The following is a 22,619-nucleotide window of genomic DNA, read 5'->3' on the forward strand; positions in this document are numbered from 1 at the left end:
ACAAAAAATAAACTGTCAATCTGTGAGAGTGCGTCTATTAACATGCAACCTTAGTTTATTACAAATAGAGAGTCTGATAGATATTATACAAAATTATATATATTCAACAGTATTTTAACAACATTTGCTAGTACTCAACATTTATTTTCTCAGTAAAAATTATTGCTCTTTAAACGCCTTTTCTCTTGACACTTTTTTAAAAGTTCGTAGTATTCTTCAACTATAATTGTCAGCAGCATTTCTTTGAAAAGATCAAAGAAAACAAAATACAAAAAAGCAAGAAACCCACGATTCATTCCACGATACACTCCACGATACATTTCACGATGCGCTCCAATATACACTCAGCGATACGCTCCACGATACACTCCAATGTACACTCCACGATACACTCCAATATATACTCCACGATACACTCCAATATACACTCCACGATACACTCAACGATACACTCCACGATACACTCCAATATACACTCCAAGATACCCTAAACGATACACTCAACGATACATTCCAAATATACACTCCAATATACACTCCACGATACATTCCACGATACGATCCACGATACGATCCACGGTACACTCAATGATACACTCCACGATACGATCCTCATCCCACAATACATTCGGAACTCCTTGGCCATTTTTATCGAAACAACCTCGGATGTATTTGGACGGTTTACATACTCAGAAAGAGGTACGTTTAAGTCCGCTGCAAGTAGATCGCGTAGTAATTTTATTTAGCAGTTAAACTTTATGACTTCATTCTTGGAAATATTAACTATGTTTGCAATAATATACTTCACTGACAATCAATTTAAACTTAGATCAATAAGTACAACTAAAACACTTCATTTCATAAATGATATAATTAAAAAAATTACGAACTACTTCAACTGATGTACCGACATACATCCGAGGTTGTTTTCGATAAAAAATGGCCGAGGAGCTCCGATTGCCCACGATACACTCCACTGTACACAACAGCGCTATGCTTCATATCATTGAGAGTAAAAAGATATAAGTACCGAGGCTGCGACGATAGCTACACAAATACCATACATCTTAGTATTATATACACCTTGATATTACTTTAAAGGCGAACAAAATAAGTTGATGATCAGCAATAATGGGCGCTTTTTAACTCGGGAATTAGCCGCTACGTCGCTATAAATTCCAAAACCCCATTTATCTAGGCCAATAACTTTCAATACGTACACATACTCGTATTTCTGTGTGTATCAAACATTAAAATGCATTAATAGGTACAACTTGAAATCAACCTTTATTGTGCGCCTTTAAGGCAAATACTTGCGTAAATATCTGCAAACTTAGTATGAAAGATTGCTGATATAAGATCAGATCGCACATTTTCATATTTCCGTTCGAAAATTAATGTTTTATGGCTTAAAAACAGTCATAATGCATAACAATCATTTTTTTTTTTAATTTGAATATTTAAAATCTGAGATCTGATTTTTGTCAGCAGTCTTATGTGACTGGTTTCCATGCATTATTTTTGCAAAAAATGGCTCGTTTCAAGACAAAAAAGTATGTGAGAGTGCAGCTTTAACATAAATTTCGTTTTTTATACCAAACTTCTTTCAGTCATGGATGCAAGGGTTACGGCGGTTTGAAAACCCGTTTTGTAAGTTTTCCTTGAAGAAACAAATGCATGGTTTTTTGTACAGTTCCAACACCATTTTTTGGATTTTCTTCAAAACAATGACACCGCTGTGGGTCGTTTGCCTGTTTTATCTAAATAGTGTTTCAACAAACGTGTTGGATCACTTTCCGCCATGTTGTTGTTTAAAGTGAAACTAATTTTAGGATGGATCGAGCCGAAGAAATCGCCTCCGGGGAAGGTTTCGAAACTTTCAATTACTAGATTTTTGTAAAAAACAACAACATTGTTATCATTTTATTTGAAACTATTCCAACATATACACATATTGTGAAACCAATATAGAACCAAAACTAGTGTATTACCAACACAACGCCGTTACTATATGACATACGCCTTGTGGTCCTTACGTTTACACTATGTTCCCGGTGGCCACGGTAGCCCCGTTTCAGACAACCGTGGAGAAAACGGGATAAACGTGAGACAGCGCGGGGGAACGAGATATAAAAACGTTACAGACCGTTGTTGTCGTGTCAAAAACTGTCAAAAAATTTGCCACGGCAGCCACGGTGTGGATGATACACGTAGTAGGTCGTAGTAAAACGGGGTAAACGTAATGACACGTGACAGTACGTGACAGTACGTAATAGGCCGTTACACAACTTATAAATCGTCCGTAGGGGGGGCGGGAATCATACGTAATCCCCGGTATCTGAAGTTCCTTTCCAGTTTTGTCACGGTGTGCTTCGTTTTGTCACGGTTTTCACGGCAAGCTAGGGTGAACGATAGCCGTTTCGTTACGTTTCATTTGCGGTCTTCTTCATCTTGGGAATTCATGTTTACTTGTCGAAGTATTCTGATACAGTGATACAGTGATTGCTGTTTTTTTTTTATTATTATTTATACCGTGGACACAAACGTAATCCAACGTTCTGCGGTGTTCGCGTTTGATGCATAGGAAGCCTTGACAAAACGTGGAAAACGCATCAGACCTGGATGAAGACGTGAACAACGTGAGGGATCCCATCAGAACATATCGGACCGGGACGCAACGTACATGCATCCCTGGTAGACCGCGCCCGGACCTTAGTGCGCCTTGGACGAACCACTTGTTCGCCCCTACGGCTTGGCACGGTTACCTTGATATAACGTGAGGAAACTTAGCACAACCTTACAAAACTTGTTTATGGAGACAACAATGGCCAAAATCACACGGCGCAATACGTTTCGGGCAAACGGGGCTGCTGTGGCCACCGGGAACATAATGTACACAAATACAGTCATTCGGAAGTCCTCGGCCAGTTTTGTCCAAAACAACATCGGATGTTTGCTGGTACGTCATTTGAAGTTATTGTAGTTCATATATTTTAAATTATATCATTAATGAAATTTGGTGTTTTTGAGTTGTATTTATGGATCTAAGCTTAAATTGATTGCCAGTGAAGTGAATTATTGCAAACATAATTAAGATTACCAAGAGTTAAGTCATAAAGTTTATCTAAACCGTCCAAATACATCCGAGGTTGTTTTCGATAAAAATGACCGAGGAGTTCCAAATGAAATACAGTATATGTATACCATGTGATAAATTACGTCAAATATGATACATCGGAAGGCAACATTTTGCTTAAAATGAAGACAAAAAACAAAGATAATTTTTCCTTTACTACACCATTTTAAATGAATCAAAGGGCAGTCTATGCCACTTAAGGAGCCCCGCCTTCTTTTTATTACCGGAGTTTGATAAGATGATTAGTTTCATCACACACTTCGACAAACCTGTTTCCAAAATAATGTTTTGACATTGCTCCGTCAGACGGCCGTTTTGTGAAAAGGTTTGTCGAAGTGTTTTAAGAAACTAAACTCTCAAACAAACTCTGGTAAAAGACCGAAGGCGTGGCGCTATGTTTCATTTAATATGGTGAAGAAATAGTGAAGTTATCTTTGTATAAAGTCTTTATTCGAAGCAAAAAGTTGCCCTCCGACGTAGCATTTATGACGCAATTTATCACGTGGTATACATACACACTTATGACGCAATTTATCACGTGGTATACATACACACTGAAATAGGAATAAAGGGTCCCAGTATAAATCTTTGGCTTTCTCCTCAATCCTTTACGTTTATATGCATGTTGTCTATATATGATACATAATACAAAATAAATAATGTTTAAAAGAAATGATGACTCAAATACAAATACATTAATAAATGTTGCATATATTTTACCAACTGTTCTATGCACAACAATAATGCCGGTTCTTAGCACAGTCCACGACCTTGCTCTCACACTCACATAATGTTCAATACATATTCAGTCGAACCCCGTTGGCTCGAACTCCAAGGTCCAGCGAAATTACTTCGAGCCTCGGTAAATTCGAGACAAGCGGGAATGCTTACATTAAGTTTATACAAATCGGTCTTTTACTTCGATTTCGAGCCAGCGAAGAAATCGAGCCAAGAGAGTTCGAGCCAACGGGGTTCGACTGATCACGTTTCATATCATTGAAAAATACAATCCACATGAAAAGGAAACTACACACGCACTACAGTTCCTATTTCGAAAATTCTTATAGTCATATATTTACACACATATTGTGGCAATGTTTTCACCTTTTACAACACGCCCGACTGTTACAGATACATAAATTTCTTATATTCGGCAGTGTTTTTTCTCATCTTCCTCCATGGAATATTCGACGAAAAACAGCGTTCTAAGCACAACAGTATATAAAATACACACACCGAACTCAGAACATATTTCAAAACCGTGTTTCAGACTCAAATAAACATATCTAATACACACTTTTATAATTCTCGATGTATTTTAACACATACTACCCTCTGTAATGTTTGGTAATAAAATGTTCGTATCTTCAGCATATCAAAGATACTGCTATAAACAAATTCCGCAATATTTTCTGCAGTGTGATTCTCTCCATTGCCAAAATGAAATGCTCGTGCAAATGTCATCCTCATACTCGTGGCAGTTTGTTATCGTGTCCACGCACGGCACGGGTGACGCTGAAAAGGAGAATCATTATTATTATTAGATATATAATATAACAATTATAATATTTTATTTTATTTTTTTATTAATTTATATTGTTTTATTATTATTATTTGTTTTATTATTATTATTATTATTATTATTATTATTATTATTATTATTATTATTATTATTATTATTATTATTATTATTATTATTATTATTATTATTATTATTATTATTATTATGTTATTAATGTAATTATTATTATTATGATTATTATTATTAATATTAATATTATTATTAACTTTGCGGAACTACATTCAGCTTACAGACAGGGGCCTGAAATGGTTTATGGCCATTTCAACCATGAGTTGTCAAGAAATCGCGGCAGCCACAGTGATCTTTAGACGACGCAAATCACTTAAAAGTAAACTCATTTACCGGTAGCATTTGTGGGTTCAGAAAACAGTCATCTACGCAAAAGTGGCTGCAGCATGTAACCGTTTAGGCCACAACAAATTGATCATTTGTTCCGCGGATTTTACCAAAAAAAAGTAGGAGCGAGCGAGCGAAAAAAATAAATACTTTTTTTTTTAAAATTTAAGTCAATTCAGAGGCGAGCGCTAAGCGAAAAATTAAAAAAAAGTTTATTTCTTACCAAATTTATTATACAATTATGTCAAAAAATGCTTTTTAATTGCAAACAGGTTCTCAGTTATAAATGAAAAGGTTTTGATTGTATCACATGAAAATCTGTCTCAATATTTAACAAATGGCATTGAGAACCAGTGCTTTACTATTAACTTTAATTTAAACTTGGATATATTGTAGTCGACAACATTCCTCATAGTAACATGCAATCATTCGAAGACCAAATAGAGTCTATTGTATTCATTCCGTAACTTACTATAAAAAAACCAAAACATTTTAGACTAGTAAGAGTATAAAATTCATCATTTGAGCATTTCCAAATATTTGGTCAGGTCTAAATTAAAAGCACTTGATAAAATTATAGTGACTTTGACATTGCAGAAGATTTAAAATGTAAATAACACAGAGAACATTTCTAAAAAAGACTATGTGGATTAAATTGCGGGACCATGATAATAATTAAAACAGCACTACAATTGTGGCACCGGTCATTATATTAGAGCAGGTGGTGGAATAAAGATGAATATTTCCTAAACATTTACAAGTCCTACTATTTTTATCGGTTAGAAACAATAATGAGTATAAGAAAACTGAGAAATGCATTTTAGAATCTAAAAAATAACTCACGAAATCATGTTCAATTGTTGTACTTGATGTCGTGTGTTCGTGTATTTTAATATAAGTTTTGCACTCAAAATCCGATTTAGTTATTATTTAACACTAAATTTTGAGTACAAAACAATGAATTCCTTAAAACACACATGAATAATTATTGCCTTCGACGCTGTGAAACTGTTATTGTTAACTAAAGACTATAATCCATTGACTATGACACTAATTTTCACTTAAAACGTGTATTTTACATTACGAAAACTGAAAGTACCCTTAAAATTAATACCGGAAATAAATACAACGGTGCGTCCTGCAAAATATTCCCGACAAAAAAGACTGTCAACAAATATCGGCTGTTTTGTGGTAACCCTGACCTGATTTTGTCCTGACACGAGGAAATTTTGGTCGCGAAAAATGTAAAGCATTGAAATACCTTCAAAAAAGTCGAAGTCGACGTTGCAGATTTAAATTCTATGTAAAAGAACGTCAGACAAAGAGAAAATTCAGAAGCGGCAAAAAAATATGTGCGGGCGCAAAAAAAAGTTTTTTTTATTTTTTTTTCGTTTTTCGAATTTTAGGTGCGGCAAATCCGAATAACAAATGATCAATTTGTTGTGGCCTTATCAACATTATTTTTCATTCTTCAGCATGTCTACAATACTTACTAGGACAGAATCCACAGTGAGCAGGGCAGTATTTGTGCGACCATGCGCTGTATATGCCAGAACAGGACTCCGGTCTATAGTACCCGGAGCAGTCAACAAGGTCTCGGCACTCTCCAGCTAGAAACATATAAAAGATAATTATACTTTCAATGTTTATGATTTACATACCAGCTGGTTAATGATTAATATATAAATACCAGCTGGTTAATGATTTACATACCAGCTGTTTAATGATTTACATACCAGCTAGTAAATGATTTACATACCAGCTGTTTAATGATTTACATACCAACTAGTAAATGATTTACATACCAGCTGTTTAATGATTTACATACCAACTAGTAAATGATTTACATACCAGCTGTTTAATGATTTACATACCAGCTAGTAAATGATTTACATACCAGTTGATTAATGATTTACATACCAGTTGATTAATGATTTACATACCAGTTGATTAATGATTTACATACCAGTTGATTAATGATTTACATACCAGTTGGTTAATTATTTACATGCCAGCTGGCCAATGATTTACATGCTAGCTGGTTAGTATTTACATACCAGCTGGTTAATGATTTACATGCTAGCTGGTTAATGATTTACACGCCAGCTGGCTAATGATTTACATGCTAGCTGGCTAATGATTCACATACCAGTTGGTTAATGATTTACATACCAGTTGGTTAATGATTTACATACCAGCTAGTTAATGATTTACATACCAGCTGTTTAATGATTTACATACCAGTTGGTTAATGATTTACATACCAGTTGGTTAATGATTTACATACCAGCTAGTTAATGATTTACATACCAGTTGGTTAATGATTTACATACCAGCTAGTTAATGATTTACATGCTAGCTGGTTAGTAATTTACATACCTGCTGTACCAGCTGGTTAATGATTTACATGCCAGCTGGCTAATGATTTACATGCTAGCTGGTTAGTGATTTACATGCTAGCTGGTTAATGATTTACATGCTAGCTGGTTAGTTATTTACATGCTAGCTGGTTAGTTATTTACATACCAGTTGATTAATGATTTACATACCAGCTATTTAATGATTTACATGCTAGCTGGTTAATGATTTACATAACAGCTGGTTAATGATTTACATACCAGTTGGTTAATGATATAAATACTAGCTGGTTAATGAATTACATACCATAAAGCGTCACATATTGGCAGAAACTCGACACACATTTCGAAACAATTTTTTTTTATCTTAATGGCACAAATTTGTTAAAATTGAAAAGTTATACACAAAGGCAGTTGCTGTTAACATAAATAATCAACGCAAAATACACTGATGAAAGTTTAATATTACTTTTGGTGGTCTGAAATCTTGCAAATATATTTAAATGATGCATTGCTACGTTTTAAGTAAACCGGTTTTGTGGTCAACATTATATTTTGTCCAATGAATTGTCCAAAATTTGTATTTGAGTAAATGAGCAGTCAACCGTTTCTGAGTTAAATGTGGTTAAACGGTTGATAGTAACTGGACAAACTAGTGGGAAATGAAAATAAATAATATAATGTAGACCACTAAAAAACCTTTAACTTTAGTTTAAGATTGCTAGTACGTACGTTCACAAAGTAAGTGGGTATTTGACGGTATCGCATCAAACCATTTAGTTTATTAAATACATACCAACAATTTTTAATTGTTATTAAATGCACTCAAATTGAAATCAATTACTTACCATTAACAAGAGTATTTAACAAGTAAAGCGAAGCTTTTATATAAAATGCCGAATGCAATAAGAAAGACCAAAGCACTTAGGCTTTAAAAAAAATGTTTCAGGTTTCCCGACCAACCCTATGTTTTTGTCCCGCCCCTAGACCGTTTTGTCGAGTTAAAAATAAAGTGTTTTTTCTGCTTACGCAATACCTGTGATCAAAATAGTGATCGCATAAGTGACCTGTAGCATATATTTTTTGTCACAGAAAGATCTCGAGAAACAAAATAATTGCCTTTAAAAGACAATTAATATATATATATATATATATATATATAAATATATATACCTATACCTATCGTTCCTATTTCTTGGAAAAATGAAACCTGAAACACACATATTGTTTAAGCCTTACCATTCTGCACGCCAAAGCAAAGCAAGTCCGCCCACCTCTTTAGGTCATTTAGGTCATGAAAATTGTTCAATCGGAACACCTCGGCTATCTCCGCCATACGACAAGCCTCTAATGTATGCTGGTGTATTAGTAAAGAAGTTATTCCTATAAGTAAAGTCCTTAGGCTTAACTGCTAAATTGAAATTACTACGCGATCTACTTGTGCGTAATTGAACGTTCATAATTCTGACTTTGTAATTCTTCCACATACATCCGCCGTCGTTTACGACGGAAATTGCCGAGGTGCTCCGATTGGTAAAATGTTAACTCACGAGCCTGCGACATGTTGTTAGTTGTATACTGATCGAGATAGTGCGTACTTGTCGTATTGGTAACTGGTGGGTCAGTGGTTACTATGGTTACAGGGTCCGGAGTTGTGGTTGTTGTTGTTGTTGTTGTTGTTGTGGTACTGGTTGTGGTTGATACCGATGGTCGATGATTTTCGGATGTAGTCGGTGCGTCTTTATATAAAGGACAAATTAAACTAAAATGTTAAATATCAGCATTGTGTTTTTGTCTGGGCCAGAATTCGAAAAAAATCATTATTTAATAACTAATTTCCTAACTTAAAGGGGCTAGACACCAGATGGTACAACTGCAAGAAAGAAAAAAGAAAATTAACAAAAACTTACATAAAATTGTCATCGCTGCGTACAACGCATTGCATCTAACTTACTGATGAATCACATCGCTTACGACACATTCATTTTTCGCATTGTTTGCGTATTTGTCCACTTTGAAAATAATTGGGGTTGTCTACCACGTTAATCCCAGTAAGTCAAAATAGCGTCGGTTTATTTATCTGTACTCATACACATATATGTTTTAATCTGGGAAACCATTATGAGCTACTTCAAAGCTGCACTCTCAAAAATTGAACGTTTTGAAACCTTTTTTTTTATTTTTTGTCTTGGAAAGAGCCAATTTTTACGAAAAATCAATTAAACCAGTTATATAAGACTACTGACGAAGAATTAGATCGCAGATTTTTATATCTAAGTTCAAAAATTGATGTTTTATGCAATTTTTCTTAAACCGTTAGTAACAGTTTAAGCCATAAAACATTTATTTTCGAATGGAAATATGAACATCTGCGATCTGATCTTTTGTCATTGGTTTGCAGATATTAACGTAAAAATTTTCTCTTTCCAAGACAAAAACATAAACAAGTTGTAAAAATGGTAAATCTGTGGGAGTGCAGCTTTAAAACGGGGAAACTCAGATGATACAGCACAATGATTGTTGCGTTTATTTTTTTAATCATGTAAAGTGATGTCAATGTATAATCGGCCTCCTATTAGCTCGCATTGACAATTCTAGGCTTCTTTTGAGAAATTACTGTATTTGCCTATTTTTGGACAATTTGGTGTCTAGTGTCTTTAAGTCATGCTCTTAAATTAAGTATATTTATGCTTATTTGAAATAAGAACATAAAAGGTATTGAATATACTTTATTTTCATAAATTTTGTATCATTAACATACTATATGTTAACACTATTTGTTCATTTTTTTTTAGTACGAACATTTTAGGAAATTGACCTAACTTAAGAATTGACTTATTTTTTATGAAAAAAACAACAATTTTGTCCATAATATCTTCAAACAAGTGATATAAGACTCTTCACAAAAGATCAGACCGCAGATTTTCATATTTCCGTTCGAAACTCAATGTTTTATGGCAAAAAGCGTTACTAACGTTTTAAGAAAAATGCATAAAACATCAATTTTTGAACTTAAGTATGAAAATCTGCGATCTAATTTTTGGTCAGCAGGTTTGTTTTGGTTTCCATGCATGTTCGCATAAATTGACTCGTACAAAGACAAAAAATAGAAATGATGTCAAAACGTTCAGTCTGTGAGAGGGCAGCTTTAACACAAACGTACCTGTACAAGGCAGATTGTGACAGAGCGCTACATCCTTGGCGTCTCCCAAACATAGACGCCCGTTGGCGGAAGGTGGTGGGCTGTCACACTGGCGGTATCGGAACTGGAGACCGATACCGCAGTCCGGCTGACAGGAGCCCCAACTACCCCAAGTCGACCAGTTCCCGTCAACTGAATTGAAATGAAAACAATGTAGGCGGTAAACGCATAACTAATGATAACGGATTAATAGTTCTGTTTATTTCATTATGATGTTATAAGTAGCTCACATTAGCATTTAGCTAAATGCTCAGTGTTATACAGTAGGATAAATTGATGTCTGTCGTCCGTACACTGTCCGTACACAATTTGCAAACAACATGTGTAAACGTGATATCTGTCCAGATTTTGCCGCTTCATCCAATATTTATATTAAGTTATCTACAATTAACCCCGTTGGCTCGAAATCGCTTGGCTCGAATTCATCGTTGGCTCGAACTGGATGTGAAAGACATTTCCTTTAATATGTTCTTCATTTTTAAATAAGCATTCCCGCTTGGCTCGAATTTTCCGAGGTATTTATGCCGATCCCTTGAAGTTCGAGCCAACGGGGTTCGACTGTACTTTATGGCCATTGCGTATGTGTGTGTGTGTGTATATGTGGGTTTATGTTTTACCAGGTGGCCGTGGCGTCGTGAAGCGGACCGGACAAAGGTATTTGTTACAACCGTGCAGCATGCAGCACTGGTTACATCCAGCATTCACTTGTCGACCGAACAGATGTGTTTGGTCGATACCGTTACAAAACTGAAACATACCATGGGGGTTTATTAAGCTTTATAACCTGCTTTATAAACTTGGTTACGCCCGAACTGGTCAATGCAATTGTTGTTGGGTGCAACCTTGTAAACGCCGAAAATAAGCTGAAATTAATGATAGGTGCAACAACGTCACCCCCCCCCACTAGATATAAGCGATACGCTGCATACTTGTCACTGACATTAGTGGAAGGTGCAACAACGTCCCCCCCAACTAGATATAAGCGATACGCTGCATACTTGTCACTGACATTAGTGGAAGGTGCAACAACGTCACCCCCCCCCCCCCCCAACTAGATATAATCGATACGCTGCATACTGGTCACTGACATTAGTGGAAGGTGCAACATTGTCAACGCCCCAAACCAGGCTTGAGCGTAACGCCCAGACTGGTCACAGACGTTTATGAAAGGTGCAACATTGTCAACGTCCCAAACCAGGCTTGAGCGTAACGCCCAGACTGGTCACTGACATTTATGGAAGGTGCTACATTGTCAACGCCCAAAACAAGGCTTGAGGGTAACGCCCAGACTGGTCACTGACATTAATTGAAGGTGCAACTTAACCAAAGGCACAAAACAAGGCTTGAGGGTAACGCCCGGACTGATCACTGACATTTATTGAACGTGCAACATTGTCAACGCCCCAAGCCAGGCTTCAGCGTTACGCCTAGACTGGTCTCGGACGTATATGGAAGGTACAACATTGTCAAGGCCCCGAACCAGGCTTCAGCGTAACGCCTAGACTGGTCACTGACCTGTCTGGAAGGTGCAACATTGTAAACGCCCCGAACCAGGCTTCAGCGTAACGCCTAGACTGGTCACAGACGTGTATGGAAGGTGCACAATGGTCAACGCCCCAAACCAGGCTTCAGCGTAACGCCTAGACTGGTCACAGCCGTATATTGAAGGTGCACAATAGTCAACGCCCAAAACCAGGCTTCAGCGTAACGCCTAGACTGGTTACAGACGTATATGGAAGGTGCACCATAATCAACGTCCAAAACCAGGCTTCAGCGTAACGCCTAGACTGGTCACTGACCTGTATGGAAGGTGCAACATAGTCAACGCCCCAAACCAGGCTCGGGCGTAACGCCTAGACTGGTCACTGACCTGTATGGAAGGTGCAACATTGTCAACGCCCCGAAACAGGTTTCAACGTAACGCATAGACTGGTCACAGACGTTTATGGAAGGTGCACCATAGTCAACGCCCCAAACCAGGCTTCAGCGTAACGCCTTGATTGGTCACTGACCTGTATGGAAGGTGCAACATTGTCAACGCCCCAAACCAGGCTCCAGCGTAACGCCTTGATTGGTCACAGACATTTTTGGCATGTGCAACACCGCTAATGTCCTAAACCAGACTGACGGGTAACGACCGGTCTGGGTAATGATGTTCATGGTAGCAGACAAACCAGGCTTAAGCGTTATCAAAAAATAAATCATAATAATTTCACGACTTATTTAAATGCTATGTTCAATACTCCTGAATTACCAGCCGCTACGTCTATGATATGTCTAACCCCTTTCGGATCTCCTGTCGATAAAAGAAATAAGCCAACTCACCAATTTTTCTCGGCACCCCAGTTCAAAAAGAACCTCGCCATTTTTTATATACGTCTCCGTGAAACAAGACTGCAATAAGAGAAATGTCAAGGTTGAGCAGCCTGAACATAGCTGACCAGGTGAACAATGTATATTTAAACTTAAATAACGCAGATCTGTGTTGTCGCTTATCGAGGGCGCCAATTAGAATTCTAGTCAATGTCACGTGAATTTGGTTTGTGGTCACCAAGCCAGACAAGTTGATTTCTTCCGGGTGTTCTGGCTTCCCCTACAACACAAGACCACGCCCTCGTGTACAATCGTGATAACTATATTGTTGGTATAAATTGTTTCACAATCGTTCTAAAAATAAAAAAAAGTTTTAACTAGTTAAAATCACCATGAGCTTGACCTTTTATCTATTGCTTAAACATCCAATCGGAGTCATCTACTGATTATGACTATTGTGCAAACCGACTGCTAATTACTACTCAGACACGGAAATGTGGCGCCGACGACAACAAAAAATAGAAGACGGCGGACTTCGCCTATCGCCTTGTGACCTAAATATTGAAGCTGTACTCCGACGAATTGACAGTTTTGTCCTTTTTGTGTCGCCTGAAAAGACGACATATAGGGGTTACTTTTGTCGGCGGCGGCGGCGTCGGTGGCGGCGTCCGCGTCCCATTTTCGCTTGTCCTAAACTATTAGTGGTATCAACTTGAAATTTCATATGTAGATAGATCTAATTGAGGGCAAGTGCAGTGCACAAGAACTGTTACTCTTGCTTCCATATTTGTAGAGTTATTGCCCTTTGTTATTTTTCATGCTTAAAGTTTTGTCCGGGGCATTTCTTGTAGAATATAAGAGTTATCAACTTGAAACTTCATATGTAGATAGATCTCCTTGAGGGCAAGTGCAGTGCACAATAACAGTAACTCTTGCTTTCTTAGTTTTAAAGTTATTGCCCTTTGTTAATTTTCATGCTTAAAGTTTTGTCCGGGACATATCTTGAAGAATATAAGAGATATCAACTTGAAACTTCATTGCTAGATAGATATCATTGAGGGCAAGTGCAGTGTACAAGAACCGTAACTCTTGCTGCAATATTTTTAGAGTTATTGCCCTTTGTTAATTTGCATGTTTAGGTTTTGTCCGTGGCATATCTCGTAAACTATAGGAGGTATCAACCTGAAACTTATTCCGTAGGTATATCTGATTGAGGGAAAGTGCAGTGCACAAAAACCGTAACTCTTGCATATATATGTTTAGAGTTATTGCCATTTGTTAATTTTCAAGCTTAAATTTTGTCTGTTGGTGAATTGGAGTCTTACTTCAGCCATCATAAACCGGTCTGGATAGCAGTTTAGACAGAAGCAAGACAGAGATGCTCATTTCACACCTGAAAACGTATTAATCCATTATTTTCAAATTAGTTCTCAATGTCATTGACTTCAGTATTTATTGTGCTCATTTTTGCTTATATAACCAATTGCTTGCTCCTGGCTTAACGTTGTTACCTTCAGTGCAAATGCCACCTACACTTGAAAGTTAAATGGCAACATCATTGTCTATAAATGAATAAAATGCCAATCTAACAGCTATAATGTCGACAGTAAATAATTCGTCAGGCGACACATCCGACTCGCGGAGTTCTAGTTTGTCTCAGAATCAGCTCATTTTGGCTACAATGCATTCATTCAGTCATATAAGTTTAAATTATAATAGAACAGATGGTAAACCGTCAAAAATTTCATTTTTCTTAAAGCTTTAGAAACGCAATTACCCATAAAACATCAATTTTCAAACGTTAATATGAAAACTGCGAACTGCCCTTTTGAGTACAGTCTTATATCACTGTTTTACAAACATTTATGTGAAAATTGGCTCATTCCAGGCCCCAATTTCTCGAAACTTCTTAAGCTTAACAGGCTTAAGTAGCTTATTTCAATTACTCAAAATACATACTTGAATGGAATTTTGATAAATGAAAAATGGTTTAATTTAACTAACATATAGATAATTCCTATCTAAAGTATAAAAACTCTTACAGAAGTAAATATTATCCAAATTATTGAAAACCAAAAAATAGTGAGTTTAGCTTAATCCTGTTATAAGGGACTTAAGAAGTTTTGAGAAATTGAGGTCAGGAAAAATAATAAAAGAAGTTGTCAAAACAAACAATCTGTGAGCGTGCAGTTGGCATGCACTAAATGGTTAACACCGTTTGAACAAATTCTTCAAAAGACTTCCTTCTCTCTGATAAGCATTTTTTTGCTCATTGTTTTTATGCTGATTATGATAATCACCTGTGATTCGGTGCATGTCTTGATGGTGTGACACTCGTCCAAACTGTGTAAGTCTGTACAGTTAAAGCAGTCTAGAGCACCGTCTGCAAAGCAAATAATGTTATAATTACAGAATCAATCGGAGTACTAGCAGTCCCCCCCCCCCCCCCCCCTAAAAAAACAGACATTCATCCAAGTTTACTTTTTTCAAGATAGGAAAACAAAATTGTCAATTCGAACAAAATGCACCCTTTCGAATTAGAAATTGTTAAAACTTTTACAATCGCCTTTGTCGACACCATAAACAATATAAATTCGGTTGTGACGAATGTGATGTAATTTGAACGGTTTACAATGTCAGAATTATTTACATTTAACTACGCTGCAAGTTGATCGCGTAGTAATCTAATTACAGAATACACCAGACTCTGTGCTGCTTTATTGTTTTCAGACGCCTGTCCGGCACTAATCATACGTTCATAAGTTCAGCCAGGCACCAACCAAGCGGGCGTCGCCGCCATTTTATTGTACGATCTACTTTTTGCATATACAAAAACACCGGTATACATCCGAGGCACTTCGTACAGCGAAGATGACTGAGGTGTTCCGATTGTAAAAAACAACAACATGCTTATTTAGTATTTCCCATTTTCAGATATATCTTAGAGCTGCACTCTCACAGATATATCATTTTTACAACTTTTTTTATTTTTTGTCTTGGAAAGAGCAAACTTTTGCATAAATATCTGCAATTCAAAGATATAAAATTGCTGGCAAAAAAAACAGATAGTAATTTTTCACATTTCCGTTTGCAAATGAATATATTATGGCTTAAACAGTTTAAGAAAAATGCATAAAACTTTAACTTAAATAAAAAAATCTGCGATCTTAGGTTTTGTCAGCAGTCTTTTGTCACTGGTTTCCATGCATTTTCGCCAAAAAATGGCTCATTCCAAGTCAAAACAATTAAAAAGGTGTCAAAACGTTTAATCTGTGAGAGTGCAGCTTTTGACATAACACATGTCGCAGTATGAACATGTAAGTAAATCAAGTAAATCATTTGGTTGACCTCAATTTTGCTATTGTATTACCAGCAGATTATTTATATGAAAATTAAACTACACAGACGGCATTTTGCCAGCAATTATTGACAAATACTTATTTTGATTGAAATTGACATAAGTATTTTTCAAAACAATAAACTCTTTACAGCCTTATTTGTACATTTGTTTATTCCTACACACTCTTTCCACATTAAATTCTGCAAAAAAATGGTATCACTAGTCTTTCAAAATTCACATAATTGTATTTCAGATACCTTAAAGCTGCATTCTCCCAGATTGACTAATTTTGGTATTGTATGCATGCAATTCGGACATATTCTGGTATCAATTGTTTCAGAAAACTGCCAAAAAATTCATTTTTCTTACAGCATTAGTAACGGATTTAGCTGTAAACATCAATTTTCGAACGTAAATATATAAAAATTACGACCTGATCTTTTATCACCAGGCACTAGTTTTAAAATATTTACGAAAAATAAGCTTATTTGAATACAAAAAAACAAACAAACATAATATTAAAACGGTCATTCTGTGAGGGCCATTCTGTGAGAGTGCAGCTTTAAGCAGAATATCCCTTCAAGGATGTTTTTTTTAATCCTACTCATGACCGCAATAGTTTGCGTGTTTACAATTTTCGACAAAATAGGCAATTTTAACGGGAAAGGGTCTTGTGTTCTTTTCATGATATATATTCGAATGAAATGAAGGACTTACAGGCTGTGTCTATAAACAACAAAACCAAGAATTCTGCCACTCCGAAATCTGAAAAAGCGACGTTATCATGTGTTTTAACACGGACAAAGATAGTTCCAAATTTCTAGTAAAACCAACAAACCAATTAACAGGGTAGAATAAGAAGCCAATACAGAAATAAGTAGAAAACGAAGAAGAAGAAGAAGAAGAAGAAGAAGAAGAAGAAGAAGAAGAAGAAGAAGAAGAAGAAGAAGAAGAAGAAGAAGAAGAACAACAACAACAACAACAACAACAACAACAACAACAACAACAACAACAACAACAACTACAGCAGTAAATGGCCTATCGGCTTCCAATAAGTATCCATTTCGAACACGATAGCCGGACAGAACATCCCATTGACATTACATTCCTTATCATTTTGACAGGCTGGTAAATACATCTAAATCTATTGCTATCCACTTGTCTGTATATTCCATTTCTTTATACACACATTTCTTTATATTTTGAATGTCATACAATTTATAGTCCATATTCTTTGTTGGTAGATCCTTAAATATGCACTCTCACAGATTGAACGTTTTTACACCTTTTTAAATTTTTGTCTTGGAACGAGCCAATTTTTGCGAAAATGCATGGAAACCAGATATATAAGACTGCTGACAAAAAAATAGATATCAGATTCTATATTTAAGTTAACAAAATGATGTTTTAATCCCCTAAACATTAAGTTTCGAACAGAAATATAAGAATGTGTGGTCGGATCTTTTGCCAGAAATCTTTTATCACTGGTTTGCCGATATTTATGCAAGAATTTGCTCTTTTCAAGACAATTTTTTTTGTAAAAACGGTATATCTGTGAGAGTGCAGCTTTAAGACATTACTTTAATTTTAATGATTTCACCTAACATGTTCTAAATGATACTTAATAATAAACAGTTTAATTTATAAGTATATAGATAAGACTTTGCATCGAGTTTTGTTACAAAAACAAATCGCTTCAACCGTTCTCATCCATAGACAACCGTTGCCATTTATATAACATTTAAACGATGTACTTACACATTTTGAAGATCTTGGTTCGATATGAATTTGTTCATTAGGTAAAACATATAACAAGACATATTTGTTCACTTCATGCCAAGTTCAATTTCTTAACCATTCCACCATACAGTTACACAGCACAATTATTCCAACTTCCTCTTTTCGATGAAAAAATCTTATCCTGTATTACACAACTATAAAAATTCAGCAAAATTACAGTTATTTCACTCAAAAGTTCAGACAACGTCGGGACGAATATGACCTGTTTAGAGATAAGGAATAGTTAAAATGAGGTGCCTTAAGGTAGCCGGTGTATACATATCGACTTATAGGCAATAACGCTACAATGTGGATGCCTTGTTGACGCTACCGTGTGGATGCCTTATATTTACAACTCAACTTCCATTCCTTAAATGAACTGCTTTTCGGCAACTGCAGTTATCATCCGATGAACGCGACATGTTCGGATATGTTCGGATCGCAATTCATCGGATAACAATATACGAAAACATTCGGAACTCCTCGGCCATTTTTTTTCAAAAACAACCTCGGATGTATTTGGACGGTTTACATACTCAAAATGTGGTACGTTTAAGTCCGCTGCAAATAGATCGCGTAGTAATTTTATTTAGCAGTTAAACTTTGTGACTTAAAACTCTTGGAATTCTTACTTATGTTTGCAATAATTCAATTCAATGGCAATCAATTTAAACTAAGATCAATAAATACAACTCTGAAACACTACATTTAATTAATAATACAATTCAAAATTTTACGAACTACTTTAACTGATGTACCTGCATACATCCGAGGTTCTTTTTGGAAAATATGGCCGAGGAGTTCCGAATGACATGAAAATTGTTTACCTTGTTTTTGTTTGTATTGTGTCAGCAGGTCCCTTAAAATACATCAACATTTTGGAAAATTTCAATTCATGATAAATTAAGTGTATTCTTGCCACAAGTGTTTAAATTTTACGTTTAAAAAAGATTTCAAGTTGTTGATCTTGTCCCACGTTACTATGACGTCATTTGGTAAACTGCTTCCGGTTACGCTCGGGTCGTTCTGTTTAAAGAATGGGTGAGAAAGAATTACTGTAAATGTTCTTAAATGAAATGAAGTATTTTTTAACAAATGTTGGTTCTATACAGTCAAATCTCCCTATTTGAAAGTCATTGGGACCTCGAAAAATACTTCGAGATAACGAACATTCGATATGACCGAGAAACATAACCAGTCTCACTAAATCCAAAATATTTGCATCCGAAAAAAAGAGTTCGAAATAACGAGTTCCGACTGTTTTCACTGAAACCGAATGTGTAATGATTTGTTCATATGGTGATAATTAAAGAAGTCCAACTTCAACACAAATTATTTATTTATGAAACAACGTTTCGGCCATTCGGCCTTCATCAGGTTGTATGTATATAATGAACAGGAAATGACGTCAACATCAAATGACGTCAACGTTGATAACGTCAAAATATAGCATACATTTTTGCGCAAAATAATGTCTTATGGGATCTAAAGAGATACATTTATACTGGTAAAATGCAATATAAATGCATAAACAAACATCAATAAACCAGTATAAACTATGCAACATTAAATAGGTTAAAACAGTTATAAACCAGATTAATTCTGTGATTTTTTTAATTCTGCAAGAAGAATTAAAATAATATTTTTGAATTCATACCATTAGGGATGACTGTGCCAAGAATGTGCATCCATTTACTCTCCTTTAATAATCGTTTCCAATTGTTCTCAATTTTATCAATTGGCATAAAAGAAAAATCATTGATACTGTGGTCAGGAGCATTAAAATGTTCAGACACGTTTGTATATGAATCTGGAAAATGCTCTATATCAAACTTATGACTGTTCATTCTCTGACTACATTTTTGTTGTGTCTGACCAACATATTGCTTTTTACATTTTTTGCAATTGATAACATATATAACACCTGTAGAAGAACAGGACAATTCATGATTTATCTTAAATTCTTTGCAAAAATATGTACTTGAAAATTTGTCATTTTCAAAAATAGTACAACAATGTGAACATCTGGATCTATTACATTTAGTAACGAACCCGTTAGTGACAACATTTGTAAGTTTAGAATTCACAAGTATATCTTGAATATTTTTAGGCCGCTTATATGCAACAATTGGTTTGTAGTTAATGAGATCTTGGACAGCTTTACTTTTTGAATATCTGAGTAGTCCCCAATATTGGTTTATAATTTTACCAATGTTTGGTAATGATGGATTAAAAGTACACACAAAAGGAATAATGTCTTTTTCCGATGATTTAACATTTGGCTGCAAGGCGTCCCCTGCACTGATGGAAAATGTTTTCGAAACTGTTTTTTTTAATGATTTGTTCGCAATAATCAAAGAAAATAGTACGTGTCTGTAATATTGTTGCGTCATATGTTATTTTTTAATATTCTTTCTCGGCATGCTTATTAATTTCATATGATACCAAATCAATATAGGACCAACAGTCGTCCAACTCTCACATCATTGTACATGGAATACCTTAATGGCAGATTACGACAGCATTAGGTCAGAAAGTGTCTTGCAGGCATTGAGTTCATATTTAAGCCATACTAACTTGCGTAGATTCAAAGATCGTAATACGTGTCTTTTTATATGTGTCAGAATGTACACATACCGTTTTGAAGACAAGTAATTTTACAAATTCTTCATGTAATACTAACATGTACAAACTGTTTCAGGTCATCTTTTATCAATGCTTTACGCTAATAATACACCAGGCCCCAATATCACGGAAATAAGTCAAATTTCAATCTCAGCTCATTTTAACACCTTAAAGCATAGTGTTGTTCAAAATCGTGCATGCCTTTATACATAAAAAAACGTATTTTCTCATAGAATGTGTTATTGAGTTAAGATTTTGACAATATTTCAAAGAAAACTTATTCTAGAGCAAAAAATGTACTCGATTAATTGTTAAAAGGCAATGAATTGTACTCCAGTATATATTTGGCTGTAGAATATTTTTCCATTGGAATCTAGACCAAACCTTTCAATCAAGATATTCAGTGATAGAATGCGGTTAAAAATGTATAAAAACATAAAAAAACAACATATTTTGTTCGATCAATTTTGATGTTTTATGGTAAAATGATTTGAGATTGAGATTGAGGTTTGACTAAAGTATTTTGGTGATACTGGGGCCACAGGCCTACATACTACAATCACACTAAGGCCATTCTTAGTATCAGTATCTAACGTAACAGCATGACATAACTATTTGGACAATAAGGTGATGAACAATAACTCAACAATGTACAGACGAAACGTGTTGGCACGAACTCCCACGGACCGGCGAAAATACCTCGAGCTTCGGAAAATTCGAGCCAAGCAGGATTGATTTCCATCAGTTCTAAGAAATCGGCCCCTTACATCTAGTTCGAGCCAACGAGGTATTCGAGCCAAACGAGTTCGAGCCAACAAAGTTCGACGGTATTACAAAAATAATGTACTCAGTTGTTTATGCATATTTAATAATCTTTTTTAAAAATCACACACAAAAAACATTTTATAATTTTGGGAATACACTGTAAATGAAAAATTGAAACGTCCACAATTTATTTTCTTTTCTTTTTCGTGAGTTATATGTTTTACATAATGTTTTCATTCGAATCAGAACTTAAGTGCGTTTTTTATATTTTGGGCCTTTAAATATCATAACAATATTATCGCACACAAGGCCTTAGCTCGCATACTCGTTTAAGACTCGGAACTCAAAACTGAATTAATACGAGCTCGAAATCGATTATAGCTCGAGCCATATCCAGGCTAAATGTGTGTATGAAAAGGACTACTTTCTTTCGAACGGGCTCTGTTATCAGTTTATTAAAAGTACGTAAATGTGGTGGAATCAATCATTTGCCGGCCCGATAGCTAAGAAGTAGAGCGTTCGCTACGTTGCGGATGGTCGGGGGTTCACCCCCACCCCCACTCCCCCGGCCGCGTCAAACAGAAATATGTTAAAGAATGGTACTCCTTGCCAAGCGGTGTACTCAGCACTGGTTCAACCCAGGGAAGTTGTATCCCATTATCGTGCACGTTAAAGAACCAAGGGGTCTTTTCGTGTTTCTTCACCCGACTTTGAGACATTCTCTCAAATATTTGCTATATTAGGCCATGATAGGCAAAGCAATCGGCCTAATGAGTGTAAAGGCATTCATGAGAACAAAACAATACATTCGTTCACGGTTACAGATTCAACTGCTGAATTTAAAGTTAATATAGGAATACGCTGATCTGGTTAATCTAGCTCCCGATTCGATTAGTAAAATTGAAGGCAAGGGTATAGAGCGACTTCAAAAATCGCAAAACGGGAACGGACAAATTTTTATAATGATCCAAATATTTCTGAATCCGATGCGTAAATGATGAATTTAAACAACAACATCAGCACCATGTTTTAGGAACTGAACGCGCACCCATAAGGGAAGAAACTCATAAATCTCCACTTTGATGAGATTACAGTAATTGTCTGTCCATTCCTGCCATTTATATTAAGCTAACTTACAAATGTATATTCCGTTCCTGTCCATCATTTTACCGTTGAAACGCCTT

General features: G+C 35.7%; 1 protein-coding gene across 1 annotated transcript; it reads right to left on the reverse strand.

Annotated features, from left to right (window-relative positions):
* Positions 1-1,944: 1,944 nt before the first annotated feature.
* Positions 1,945-22,154, reverse strand: LOC128241053 (coadhesin-like). Its single transcript, XM_052958039.1, has 9 exons — positions 22,058-22,154; positions 16,984-17,031; positions 15,227-15,309; positions 12,939-13,007; positions 11,231-11,360; positions 10,575-10,745; positions 8,962-9,150; positions 6,548-6,664; positions 1,945-4,651 (listed from the first exon to the last, which is right to left on the reverse strand). Exons 1-9 carry the CDS (start codon positions 22,152-22,154, stop codon positions 4,524-4,526), a joined length of 1,032 nt encoding a protein of 343 aa, XP_052813999.1. The 3' UTR covers positions 1,945-4,523.
* Positions 22,155-22,619: the final 465 nt, after the last annotated feature.

Source organism: Mya arenaria, chromosome 7 (genome assembly GCF_026914265.1).
Source record: "Mya arenaria isolate MELC-2E11 chromosome 7, ASM2691426v1".
Classification (NCBI taxonomy): Eukaryota; Metazoa; Mollusca; class Bivalvia; order Myida; family Myidae; genus Mya; species Mya arenaria.